We start from the raw sequence: 14,413 nt of genomic DNA, 5'->3' as shown, positions 1-14,413 counted from the left end.
AGCCAGCCAGTCAGTAAATTGGCACGGTTAGTAAGAAGTAAACACTTCAAGAATTTGCTCCAAGTTTTTTTTTTTCCTTCCCAGAACGTTTCTTTTTTTTTGTGGATCCCCCCCCCTTTTCCCCCCAATTGTATCCAGCCAATTACCCATCTCTTCCAAGCTGTCCCGGTCGCTGCTCCAACCCCTCTGCCGATCCGGGGAGGGCTGCAGACTACCACGTGCCTCCTCCGATATGTATGGAGTCGCCAGTTGCTTCTTTTCACCTGACAGTGGGGAGTTTCGCCAGGGGGACGTAGCGCGTCCCCCCCGGAAAGGCGCCCTGACTGACCAGAGGAGACGCTAGTGCAGCTACTAGGACACATACCCACATCCGGCTTCCTACCTGCAGACACGGCCAATTGTGTCTGTAGGGACGCCCGACAAGCTGGAGGTAACACGGGGATTCGAACCAGTGATCTTTGTGTTGGTAGGCAACGGAATAGACCGCTACGCTACCCGGATGCCCCTCCAAGAATGTTTCTCAATAGGCGCTGCTGTTATTTCCTGTATGGTGGCTGAGGACCTTGAGTGTGATTAGTTTTGATTCATGTTGTAGTCTGCAGTCACATTCAGTGAGCTGGGCCCAGTATGTTATCTTAGTTAGGTTACTGATCGCTAAAATTCTTCATAATAAGTAAACCAGTTATTGGATAAAATGGATTAATGTAGACCACCTGTTTGCTTATCTCATCTTCAATACATCTTCATCAGTGGCACGGTGGTGTTGGCAGCACATCAGGGCAGAGGTCAGCGCTGTCGCCTGGCAAGAAAGAGCTTTCAGGATTTGAGGCTTGGTCCACATCCTCCCTGTTTGGAGTTTGCAGGCATGGGTTTCCTCCGGGTTCCTCTCTCATCCAAAGACGTGCATTGTTCGGTGTTAGGTACAAAGGCAGCAGACCTATGGGCGCTGGGGAGCTTGAGCACCATTAAACAAGAAATAAATATCCATCCATCCATTATCCAAATCGCTTATCCTGCTCTCAGGGTCGCGGGGATGCTGGAGCCTATCCCAGCAGTCTTTGGGTGGCGGGCGGGGAGACACCCTTGACAGGTCGCTAGGCCATTACAGGGCCGACACACACATTCACACCTAGCGACAATTTAGTACGGCCGATTCACCTGACCTATATGTCTTTGGACTGTGGGAGGAAACCGGAGCACCCGGAGGAAACCCACGCACACTATTATGGATTATTGAGCATGCGTCAAGACATTGTTTTTGTTACCAACCATCAAATAGAATTAAACCAAACACATGTGTGATTTTACTTCATGACTTTATCAAATACACGACTTTTAACTCCAGTCATAGGTGATTTACACCTTCAGTTTTGCCTAAAAAGCTGATAAACATCAGATTGGTGGCTCTCGGTGGTGTAACTTGTGTGCATTGAATATCATTAACGTTCAAAAGTACATTACATTTTTTCGTAGCTATAGAAAACATCCAAATAAGTTGGCCTAGCGTTGGTGTGCAGAAGGGTCGGCTATACATGAAAAGCCCCGTTTTATTTTCATGACAGTACTTCCGCCTATTTAAATGGGAGAAAACAAGCTGTATGTGCTTTTATGTCTATCCTTTCAGATGTGCTCCCACAGTCATTTTCATATGTTGGTGTCAGTGGTTAGGCATCAGGTAGTCTCGTCAGTGCCCCTGATCAAGGCTACGGCCTATGGGGAGCTGGCCCCCAGGCGCCTACTGCACCTCTTAGAAATAAGATGGGTCAAATGCACAGAATTGATTTCGCCGCAGGGAGAAATAAATTAATAAAGACTTTCCACTTCATTGATTTGAAGACTGAAACATCGCACTCCACAGAGATTGTGTGTGAGTCTTAACATGGATGTGCATTCCCTGTAGAATATATTCTGTTGATTTATTTTGTTTTGTCTTACAACTAAGATTTATTCTGTGTGTGTGTGTGTGTGTGTGTGTGTGTGTGTGTGTGTGTGTGTGTGTGTGTGTGTGTGTGTGTGTGTGTGTGTGTGTGTGTGTGTGTGTGTGCGCACATGCATGTGTGTGTTCTTGTTCCAGTTGGAGCACGTAGGCTGGCAGTTGAACCTGCAGATGGCTCAATCCAGCCAAGCCAAACTAAAGACTCCTAGCGCTGTCCTCCAGCTGGGGCTCCACACAGAAGACTCCGAGGTACACCCCCCCCACACACACACACCAACACACACACACTTACAGAAACCCATATGCACAAGCATAGAAATGGACACATACAGAACATATGCACACAGTATAAACCTGGATCATTCGCCCTTTTGCTTACTGTGTGTCATCCATAATCTTATATGTATACATTAACAGAAACAGATATACTCAAAAACAAATACACAAAGTTACACACCACAGCTGATACAAGTGTCTGAAAAAAACCTGTTCATCCTTTCTTAAACCTTCTTGTGAAGCCTCATCCATTTTTCCATCCATTCCTTTCACCAAGAATCCCTCTCCTTTCCAATACACTTTAATCCCGCCAGTGTCTCCTTTGACATGAAGGTATATTTACAGCCCGCTTAGAGTCCATGGGTCAGGGGGTTCAGTATTTACAGGCTCTATATTCTCACTCGTGTCCTGTGCTATATTGGACTATTTAGTATTGGACTTCATGTGCCCTTATAACGACCTAGAGTGTAGCTAGCTTTGTACACTTTTCATTTATTTGCATTATTTGGTTCATAGTTTTTTTATTTCCTGGCATTTACATTAGCATTGGCACTACATCTGGCAAATGTGTTTCTGTAGTATTTCTCCATAAAGGCTGGGGCCTAGACTTTGTTAAGCTCATCAGTTCTTTTGTCTATGTTGGTAATAAGAATAATGATTAATATAATAATAATAATAACTGCGTTGGTTTACTCCTGTCTGTGTCCCTGAGCAAGGCAATGGAAAGAAGAACTGGAGTTGGTCCCCGGGCACTGCAGCTGCCCACTGCTCCTATGCAATGGAGGGGTTAAATACAGAGAACACATTTCATTGTAACCTGTACAATGACAAAATAATGGCCCTCTTCTTTCTAATAATAATAATAATAGTAATTTCTATTATTATCAGAACTTAAAGAAAATGGTTTAATGCTGCAGTGGCCCAGTGGTTAGCACTGTCACCTCACAGCAAGAAGGTCCTGGGTTCAAAACCCGGGGTTGTCCAACCTTGGGGGTCATCCCAGGTCGTCCTCTATGTGGAGTTTGCATGTTCTCCCCGTGTCTGTGGTGGGTTTTCTCCGGGTGCTCCGGTTTCCTCCCACCATCAAAAAGACATGTATGTTAGGATTTATACCCCTGACTGAGGCATGGCAAGATGAACTGGAGTTGGTCCCCGGGCGCTGCACGGCGGCTGCCCACTGCTCCTAGCTACACAGCTAGGATGGGTTAAATGCAGAGCAGAATTTCACCATGGGGATCAATAGAGTATATATATATATATAAAAGAATTACTATGAATTTTCCAACGTGTGAATGATTAATCCTGAATTAAAAGATTAATTAATTAAATACATATAGAAAATTGATTAAAAGATTAATCAAATTCTGTGATTTCAGTAGACATTTAAACAGTCTCAAATATGGCCACGTCTCTTCTAATATATTAGTTAGTTGAGTTTTGATGTTTGTTGTTTTGTCAGATATTAGAAACGTATTTGGGATTTTGGCCAAATGGGAAAAGCTGCACTGCATACCATCATCTTCTTTTAGTGATGCCAAACCCCAGGGTTACTCCTGCATGTGAAGGCCTTAAATTGACCACACAGAAGTTATACTCTGACCAGTTTAAACAAAGTTTGACTCCACTGACATAGGTTGAATATTTTTTTGAGACACTGGGAGTTTAAAATTGGGTGTTCATAGCCTAATTTTGGCCCACAATTATGCAATGAGATTCTTCACTTTTCCCTGCAGAAATCTCAGCTGTATCAGTTTCACCTGTCCAGAGTGAAGGTGGAGGAAAAATGCACCTTTTAGACTTTTTGCATTTGCTCCCTAGACTTGGACCTGGACTCTGCTACAACAATGCATGATGGTATGATTACGTGTCATAAGCTCAGTGCTTACTAGATGTAATCATCCTGAGCATTTTACTATAGGTAAAACAGTTTGTTTGGCAGCAACATCTCAATTAGAATAGACAAGTTGCTTTATCAAATCGCTGCCATTTCTGTGGTTTAAAAAAATTGAGCACCATCATTACAGGTTATTAATAGTCAACACATTGGCGAACTGTTAGCACTGACACTCCAAAAATCTAGATCAGGCCTTTGGGCAACCAACTACTCTATTTGCTGAGATTTTGTCACAAAATGGTGGGCCCGACTATTCTTTGTAGCCTAGATTGGCCAATGTTATTCCAGCTGGCTAGTCAAGTGTCTCTTTCCTTTGTATGCTGTTTAGTATTCAGTCCCTAGAGCAGACTCAAGTCATGGAATGGAACTGAGGATGACATATTTAAATTACACCAGTCCTTTAGTGTACGCCCATAGGCTTAAGCTGCAGAAAATGTATGTTTTTCTTTATTTCCTCATGTGCTGCAGCGGGAGCATTTTTTTCTGACTGTTTTTCAGTGTCCTCCGTAGGCTAGTGAAAGAGGAATTAATTTATTTAAATCAACTTACATGAATCCCCCCTCCCCACCCGGTGGGTAGAGATGGCTGGAGGGGGGTTGAGTGGAGACTGGTTAATGGTGAAAATAGGAGCAGCCGACAGTTCACCAGCTGCAACTTTGCTGAACCACAAAGAAGCGCCACTTGCTCAAACGGACAACAGGGGGCACTGTTGGTTCATGTGACCGACAGCGACCCCCCAAGCCGGTGACTTCGTATGCACACAGCTTAAGTGCGTACAGGTTTTTTTTTTTTTTAAATTTCCATCAGAGTTTTCTGCTAAGTTTGTTTTCTGTCAAACTCCCCGTGAATTGTACTGGGTTAGTGCGGAAATGTCAAAACATTATGAGGACTGATGGGTAAATAAGTTAGTAATAGTGACGAAAAGCAGCTTTAAGTGCCAGCCTAATTATAATGCAGAGGCATAACAGCTTCCTGACTAAGTTTGTTCAGAGAGGAGAAGCAAAAAAGTGAAAAGGCTGGAAGAAAGAGGATTACAGGTGACAAGAGGACAAATGAGGGAGGCAAAGACTCATGAGGAAGAAGGATGGAAGAAAAGGAGGAGTTACAACTGAGAAGAAGCGAAGTTAAGAAGAAGCTCAGGACAAAATGAGGTAGGGCAGAGATGGTGAAATAATGAGGGTGAGGAGGCTGAAGGAAAGAAAAAAAAGGAAAAAACGTGCCATCTGTATGGTATTGATTGTGTGGAACCCAAGCGGAGAGTTAGATGCTCCCATTTGACCAGCCTCCTGCTTTATTAGCGCTCTCCCTTAGGAGGAGGAGGAGGAGGAGGAGAGACCAGAAGCCATAATTCTCCTTCACTAAACGATATTGCACAAGTCTATACCATAGAGTACAGCAGAGGAGATACTAGCAGACATATTTGGAGCAGTAAGATGACTGTGTCCCTTCTGCTTTGTAGAGTAAGACTGGGATGATGGACACAGGGTGGTGAAACACAGGGTTTTTATTTAAAAGTCCCTTTACAAGGTTTTAAGTCTTTTTGTCTGCACACTGCATGGGCTGGTGCTCAACGGTGCTGCAGACTCTGCTGTCTGGCTCCTTCTCCATTTCCCCATTGGTTTTCGGTGTTACCCTGTTTTTGTTCATGTCTGTCAGTCCAGACCCAGCTTCACTGCAGAATATAAAGGTCAGTTTGTTAGTTTGGCACACCTGAGGTGAGGCTGATCACTAGACAGCCTTGCTATCGTGTCTGCTATCCAGTGACCCACGTCTCCTCCCTCTCCACTTGTAGCCAAGGCTAGACCACACCCCTCTAGCACATACCCCACCACCCGACTTAGGCCGGACCCACATCCGGCTGACAGCCAACTCCCCCCTCAAGCGAGAAAGGAAATCGGCCACGACCATCTGCGTCCCTGGCCTATGGATCACCTTGAACTTAAAAGGCTGTAAGGCCAGATACCAACGGGTGATCTGCACGTTGGCATCCTTCATGCGGTGGAGTCACTGGAGCAGGGCATGGTCCGAACAGAGGTTGAATGAGCGCCCCAGCAGTTAGAAGCGGAGGGCACTGACCGCCCATCTGATGGCCAGGCACTCCTTTTCTATGGTGCTCTACATTGGCTCTCTCTGCCAGCGTATGACGGATATACAGCATTGGGTTATCGACTCCCTCCACCTCTTGGGACAAAACGGCCCCCAGGCCTTTGTCCAATGTGTTGGTCTGCATGATAAAAGGGAGCGCAAAGTTAGGAGTGTGGAGCAGGGGCTCCCCACAGAGGGCTTGTTTAACCCTCTCAAACACCACCTAACACTGCTCCATCCACTGGACTGGATTTGAGGCAGCCTTTTGGGTGAGGTCAGTCAGGGGACTGGTCAGCTCCACAAAGGCGGGGATGACCCACCTGTAATAGCCGGCCAGTCCCAGGAATGCCCTCACCTGCTTTTTTGTCTTGGGCCTTGAGCTGGCCGAAATCGCTGCGGTATTATCTATCTGGGGGCACACCAGCCCACCACCTCAGTGGTACCCCAAATACCGTACCTCCCGCCACCTGACCGCACACTTCTTCGAGTTGGCTGTGAGTCCCGCCTGCCTCAGAGACTCCAGCACTGCCACCACCTGCCACATATGCTGCCCCCAGCTGCTACTGTGGATGATAGCATTATCTAAGTAGGTGGCAGCATATGTGGCGTGTGGCCACAGTACCTGATCTGTGAGGTGCTGGAATGTGGCTGGAGGCCCGAACAGCCCGAACGGAAGTGTCACGAACTAGTTGTCCAACCTTGGGGCTCAGCCCAGGTCGTCCTCTGTGTGGAGTTTGAATGTTCTCCCCGTGTCTGCGGTGGGTTTTCTCCGGGTGCTCCAGTTTCCCCCACCATCAAAAAGACATGCATGTTAGGGTTGATACTCTTGTCTGTGCCCTTGACCGAGGCATGGCAAGATGAACTGGAGTTGATCCCCGGGTGCTGCCCATCCTAGCTACACAGCTGGGATGGGTTAAATGCAGAGCATAATTTTCCCCACAGGGATTAATATAGTATATCAAAAAAAAAAAAACAGACACGAGGAGAAAGAAGAGGGGGAAAGAAATTATTGAGTTGGATGGGGGAGTCTAATGTACAATTATTCTACCATTTAGAGAAGGACATGTCCTCTCTATAGGTTGATATGTAATGATGGGAGTAATGGTGTAAATACTGGTTGCGGTGGTGATGGGGGAATTGCTGATATTGGTCACAGCAGTAATAGTAGAGGCGGTAGTAGTGTACATGCTACTGTTAATGAATCCCTTTGCGCATTGTAACTGCAGTAAATGCTGTGGTTGTAGGAGCGATGTGTATGGAAACATTGGCATTCGTTCATCATCCAGTATGGCATGTCACTTTAGGTCAAACAGAGTTATATCTCGGGTGAGTTGCAGTGTTCAGAGCTTTGCATTCGTCCCACAACAAAGCTAATTCTATGTTGGAGAACATATTAGATATGTGCGCCAGCCAGACTGCTGGAGCACATGTACCTACCCCGCTTCTGCTGCTTACTGTTCGTAGAGGTTTAACGTCGGTGAGATGGCACCGTGCTTTGAATAGGACCGACGCAGACACCGGTAAACTGTTCGGAGCCTCACACCTGGCGCTCACGTCTCCCATGTTCGCTGTTGGATGTGTTTTGGCCGTGCACGCGGTGCGTGCATGTCTCCCGTCCACTTTATTTAAGAGTTCTGTGCGGTTTTACCCTTCTGTTTGTATCAGTGTTTAGATAACCAGGAGGAGCCGAGGGATTTTAAAGGTTTAAGGGAGTTAAGAGGCTTCAGAATTTGAGGCAAAGGAATTATATGAGCGAGAAAAGAAGAAAAATAAGATGAAATGACTAGCCTCATCATTTGATGTCCTTTTCTGTGGTAGAATAAGTAAAGGATCACATTCTGCACTTTTATTGACCGGCGTATTTCTTCTTTTTTTTTTTAAAGGGCATAAGGCAGTCTGTGCAGCTTAGTATTTTTTTTTCTTGACTGTATTTAGACATGAGGAAAACTGAAAAGGAGATGGAGTAGGTGAGACACAGGAGAGAAAGGCCCTCAGTGGGATTTGGTTCTCGGCCAGGTTCTACACATGTAACAGCTATCTCTGAGTCCGACTGGGGTAAATTATTCAATATATACACGACATCTGATAGACACATATCTGACTCCACAAAGGAGATGACTGACCTGAGGGATTTTGCAAGTATCTCCTCTCAGAGGTGGAGCAACAGTGTTACCAGCCGTAAACATACGCTCAGCAGTGGAACCAAGGCAGTAGCTGTGTCTGTACTGCGAGCCTGTGCAGTTTTCTGCATCATCTGCGATACGGAACAACAGCACAGTGAAGTCAGGCACATGGTACACACCTGACAAGAAAGATGGCTCACTTTGTCAGACTTGCTGCTTCTGTTTCCTCGGCTCTTTTTTTTTTTTTTGCTGTGTCTCTTTTCCTCTCCACGCTGCTGCCTCCTTAATACTCACGCAAGCAAGACACTCGGATATTGTTTTGATTAGTCTGAACGTTGAAATCCCTCAACAGTTCCAGTCTCTCTCTCTCTCTCTTTCTCTCCCCCGCTCACTCTGTCTCCCTCTCTCACTTTGTCAATCTCTCCTTCCCTCCATCGTTGTGTCTCCCTCTCCTGGACTGTCTCTCTCGTCATCCCTCTCCCCCCCTCTCTGTCCTATGGAATCAGAATGAGCCGCTGCTTCGCGGCCCCAGAGGATGCTGACATTCATTATACAGTGCATCCACTTGTGAGACCGACCCTGCAGATTTCAATATTTATTATGTACAGGCTCGGCCACAAAGGCCCAGGATAATAGTTTTTGAGCTAATACAGCCTCTGTACGCTGGCACAGGGTTCAGACAACATCTTGAGTTGATAAACTCAGACAAACTTGATGCAAATTGATTAATTAAGGTAAATTTACACAAATAAAAAAGAAACATGTTCCTTCAAAGGAAAAACAAGTCTTCTAGAGCGTAATTGGCAAGTTTCCTCTATAACCCTGGATGAATCCTGGATAGCTCATTTAAAATGAATGAATATGGACATGTCTCGCCTAGGGGGAGATCTCAAGCCCATATGATGTGACTCTGCTGTGATATTGTTTAGATAAACAGAAGCTTGAACTGCTGACAGTAAACTGGAGAATGACTTAACATTAGTTTGTAGTAATAATAATTCTGACTCTGTTTATCCTCTTAGGGAGTTTTTTTTCTTTTTTGCTTGCCCTATCCATGGGGAACTCTTGAGTATTTAACTTGTGTCCTCTGGGTTAGTAGACCACGATTTAAGACTGAAAAGGGGTATTCTGCACTCATGAACAATATAGAGGATTGTTACTTACCTTGTGTTTTGACAGGCAATGAGAATTTGTTGTTAATGTTTGTTTTTTTTTTGCACAAATTATTTGGTTGCATCCCAAGCCAAAAGGTCTCTACACTGGTGGGTCACAGCATGGAAAAAGTTTGGGAATCCCTGGTGAACATGATGTCTTACATGCTTATGTAAAAAGACCGGAACTTGTAATATGATGTTTTACTTGATCCATGAGGTGAAATCCTTTCGCAGAAAGGCCAGGGTACAGCTACAGCTACAGAGCTGTGACCTTGGAGTAGGAAGTGATTCAGTGTTTTGCTTGAAAACACTTTGTCAGGTCAACACTCGCTCAAGACGGGCTTGGATACATGTTGAAGGCCAGTCTTACTGCTCTTTAAAAAATCTTTCACACTGAAATCCTGGTATTTTCCTGGGTTTCAAATAGGGCTGCACGATATATCATTTCAGCATCGTCATCACAATGTGCGGACTATTGTGCACAATAGTCACGTCGCAGGATGTGCGAGGTGAAGTAAGGCAACCCCCCCCCGCTTTTCTCCTTAATTGTATCTGGGCATTTACCCCACTCTTCCGAGCTGTCCCGGTTGCTGCTCCACCCCCTCTGCTGATCTGGGGAGGGCTGATACATGTGGAGTCGCCAGCCGCTTCGTTTCACCTGACAGTGAGGCATTTCGCCAGGGGGACGTAGCGTGTGGGAGGATCACGCTATTCCCCCCAGTTCCCCCTCCCCCCCGAACAGGCACCCCAACTGACCAGAGGAGGCGCTAGTGCAGCCACCAGGACACATACCCACATCCGGCTTCCCACACACAGACACGGCCAATTGTGTCTGTAAGGACACCCAACCAAGCCGGAGGTAACACGGGGATTGGACCCGTAGATCCCTGTGTTGTAGGCAACGGAATAGACCACCACGCCACCCGGATGCCCTGAAGTGAGGCAAATTAACTCAAACACCTCATGCTACAACTTTTTACTGCTTGATACAAAAGGAAAACTCACACGGTTGTCATTTCCACGACTGATGTGCGACAGAAGTCTGTCTGATATAACATAATTTACTCCTATTTAAGGGTTCTTGGATACATGGAGTTTGTCGCTAGTGAGTGACATGCAGGCTCTGCTGCACAGTGAACCACCAATCACAATCATTCTATATCAGTTAATCCAAAAAACAAAACAAAAACAAAGCAGGCCCTGCTAGTTGCCAACCACAACCTGAAAATGAGCTAGGAAGAGAAAAACACCGGAAAGGAAGATTTGTTTGCAAAAAGAAAAGTAACGTCAGTTATATGGATTTTTAAATTTTCAAATGATCTTGAAGACCAGGTGTTTTTTTTTTTCTTCTCTCGTTCATTTTTATTTTTTTTATTTTGGTGAAGTGCAGACTACATATTGTGAATTTTGGACCGTGTGTATTTTGGAGCGTTTATTTCCAACCCGTATCAGGATGAGCGTTTGTCCGCTGTTGATCCTTCCCTGCCTGCTGTGCACCGGGCGCACACAGAAATTTTCAGCTCTCACAGCAGGATGGCCGCATATTTACATAATACTCTTAAAAAAAAAAAACAAAAAAAACCCCCAAATCTCTTTTTTATGATAATTTTTATTGCCTATGCAGATGTACTCCCCTACAAAATCCCCCCAATCATCCTAGAATGATTAATTCTTCCAAATAGAGCTGTTTAAATCATCTGGTGAAAATTCCTGAATTTTTTTCATATCGCAGAAAATCTTTTTTTTTTTTTTTTTTTGCAATGTGAGTTTTTTCCAGTATCGTGCAGCCCTAATTTCAAATAGTTCGGTTGATAAGTCTCTCCATCGCAATCGAGTCCAGCTTTTTCCTGGAAAGGTCCCGTTCACACACAGCCAACGAGTCCCTACATTTTAGCTATGCCAGACCCCGTCCTTTCGTCCGCTTTTTGTTTATATTAAGCTTTAAATATGGCAGGTGGACTGGATTATTCTGTTGTGTTGCTATTGTTGTTTTCATTATGCTTTTTACAGTTGTTATAACTTCATCTTTACAGCGGAGTGAGTGTGCGAAACTGTCCACTTTGCATTTCCGTCCGTATCCAGAATGCAGATATGCATTTTCATTGGTTGCGTGTTTTACTCGTGTCAAAGCCGACACATCAACTGTGTGAATGCTTGGACTCTGTGAGACCCTTTCACACCTACACAATCCTAGGAAATTGCTGTGCTAATCTCGAGGAAGAATGCGAAGGATTTTCTGTCACTGACCCTTTTGCATGTAAAACCACAGGATTTTAGTTTGGTGTAAAGTAGGTATAAGTGACCCTGCTGCTTATTTCCAGTCCAAATGAGATTTATTTTACTGAGTTGCAAAGACGAATGAGCTGTAAAAAATATGCTTATCCCCAGTTAATTATTCTGGATACTGTTGCTTCAGCAAAGTTGATTTATCAGTTGCTGATAATGGAGAAGCCCGAGGGTTGGTTTTTCCATGGTAGTGACATTTTTTTCTTTTCTCTTTAGGGAGAGATTTGCACAAGTTTGTCACATTCATGCCCCCCTCAGGTCAATCCTTGTCCTGCACCTCTCATCGTCACTTACCTGTCCCCTATCAGGGTTAACTCTTATTTCAAACCTGGGTAGATGAAGCTCATTAGCCTTGACAGGCAGTTCATCTAGGAGAAGGAAAACTGATTCCAAACCTCCGCTGCCTTGCGGGTATACTCATCTACGGGAAAGGCTTCGGGAAGAAACCCTGAGAAAAATCTCTATCCGTCTCCCTTGCCAATCGTCTGGCTAGTCTTACCACTAGTAGTAGGTGGTCTCAGACGAGAGAGTGGGGTTGATGATGCGCAACTCTTCCTCACTTTAATCATTCCGCAAGTCATCAGTCATCCATCACAGGATGACTAGATGGTCCTCGTCGCTGCGACGGACGAATAACATCAGGATTAATCACTGCGCCATATTTAAACCTGCTCTTTCATCACCTCTGGGCCAGATTGTCAAGTCGCTCTTGTCATGTCTAGGCCAAGGTTCTCATGTCATGTCCAGCCCTGCTCACAGTATTAACTTTCCCAGTCTTGAGTTTTGATCCATGCAGCAGTTGCCATGTTGGTTTTGTCTGTTCGGCCTTATTTTTGTATTTTCATTTATAATGCCAAGTAAAGTCCTTTTCGGTTTTTGAACTACTGCATGACTCAGCCTTGTTTGTTTCTGCATCTGAGTCCCACTTGAACTGTGTCACTGTTCACAAATCAAGACCAGCCTGTCTAATATTGTCTTGAGTATTGTATACCATGAGTAAATCAACAGGCGACTCATTGCATCCTTCTTGCAATATGTTCATCCTAGATGTCGAAGGTGTGGCATCAATAAACAATAGTGGTCACTTAAAGTTAGAGGACCCGACCTGCATCTGCAGAGGTCTCTGGTTGGATCCCCACTGACCAGCAGGAAAACACCTGGATAGGAAGGGAGTGATACCCTGCCCTTTAGAATTATCCGATATTCCTGAATCTTCCTATCAGCCAATTCTGCCCCTTAAATCAAGGTGATGGAAAAAAAATTAAGAAACAAGTGGGACTAACAGAGCTGACCTGCTAGGCTGTCAAATGATCCACCTTACCCTAAAAACAGTTTGGACATGACTGTGCCTTGATTGGTACATGAACATGGGCGCTCGTGTTGTCCGACGTTTGCTAGATATCGAGAATGAAGCCCCTCCTTCATGTTCCCCTGTGATTTGTTTGACTCACACCTGACGCCTTGAATGCTCAAGGACACAGGAATTCAAATTACCAAAAATAAAGGATTTTAAATCGGCCCGAACAAATCCACCTGATTCTCGATGTATTCATCTACTGGCACACCCCCACCCACCACCACCATTGAAGTGCCTTTGAGCAATACGCTTAACCCCAATAACTCGTTGAAAAAGAGCATCTGTGCTCAGCAAATCTACCCTGGGTAAATAAACTTTTTAAAAAATAAAAGAGATAAGTCGTCTTCCTGGTACTGATGATAAAAACATATATAAAATCTTAAAAGTATAATGCGGTAAATAGTGAAAAAGTGCTCATTAAATATTTCAGCTTACGATCTTGCCTGTGTCGGGTCTATACTTTCTCTCAAAACAAACAAGCTATTTTAGCTGTTATGTAATGATAGTATATATGAAGTTTGTATTATGCTAATTGATATTCCTTACAATTGTTCTTTCCATTAGGTCTTCATTGTCTTGGGATTTTAAACATTTAGTAAAGGTTTAAGTATTAAGGCTATGCTGTAACAGATAATTGAAGGTCCTCATTGCCAGACTTTGTGTATCTGTTTTACAGCTGTCATTCTTGCTAGCAAGGATTGTATCACTATCTAGGTTGAATATCGGTGGTGGAGGCCATTGCAGAAGTCCCTATTGATGTAGTAATCCTATATTAATAGGGGTACATGGTTGGAGCAGCCACGCCAACCATGTACCTTGGTTCGGCTGAATGACAGAATCTAAGCAGGTATGGGCTTGGCTAGTACTTGGATGGGAGACCTCCCGGGAAAACTGAGTGCTGCTGGAAGTGCTGTTGGTGGGGCAGTCTTCCCTCAGGCCCTAAAAAAAAAAACAACGCCCAGTGCAGTGGGGGACACTGTGCTGTAGGAGATGCTGTCTTTCAGGTGAGACGTTAAACCGAGGTCCTGACTCACTGTGATCATTAATGCTCCCATGGCACTTATCGCAAAAGAGTAGGGGGTCCCAGTGACCTGGCAAAAATTCCCAACCTGGCTCTCCATCTGGCCACCTAATCATCCCCTAGTGTAATTGGCTCAATGATTCCTCCCTCTCCACCTCAAGCTGATGTGTGGTAAGTGTTCTGGTGCAAAATGGCTGCCGTGCATCACCCAGGTGGTGCTGCACATTGGTGGTGGTTGAGGTGAGTTTACCCCCTTCAGTGTGAAGCGCTTTGAGTATCAA

General features: G+C 44.8%; 1 protein-coding gene across 1 annotated transcript in view; it reads left to right on the top strand.

The window, feature by feature from the left end:
• commd10 (COMM domain containing 10) overlaps window positions 1-14,413 on the top strand; it is an 89,578-nt gene that overhangs the window by 7,882 nt on the left and 67,283 nt on the right. The window contains exon 5 of the mRNA XM_056287733.1: window positions 2,075-2,185. Within this exon, the coding sequence (XP_056143708.1) occupies window positions 2,075-2,185 (111 nt within the window). The remainder of the gene's footprint in view (window positions 1-2,074; window positions 2,186-14,413) is intronic.

Source organism: Lampris incognitus, chromosome 1 (genome assembly GCF_029633865.1).
Source record: "Lampris incognitus isolate fLamInc1 chromosome 1, fLamInc1.hap2, whole genome shotgun sequence".
NCBI lineage: Eukaryota > Metazoa > Chordata > Actinopteri > Lampriformes > Lampridae > Lampris > Lampris incognitus.
This window is presented reverse-complemented; position numbering and strand designations above follow the sequence as displayed.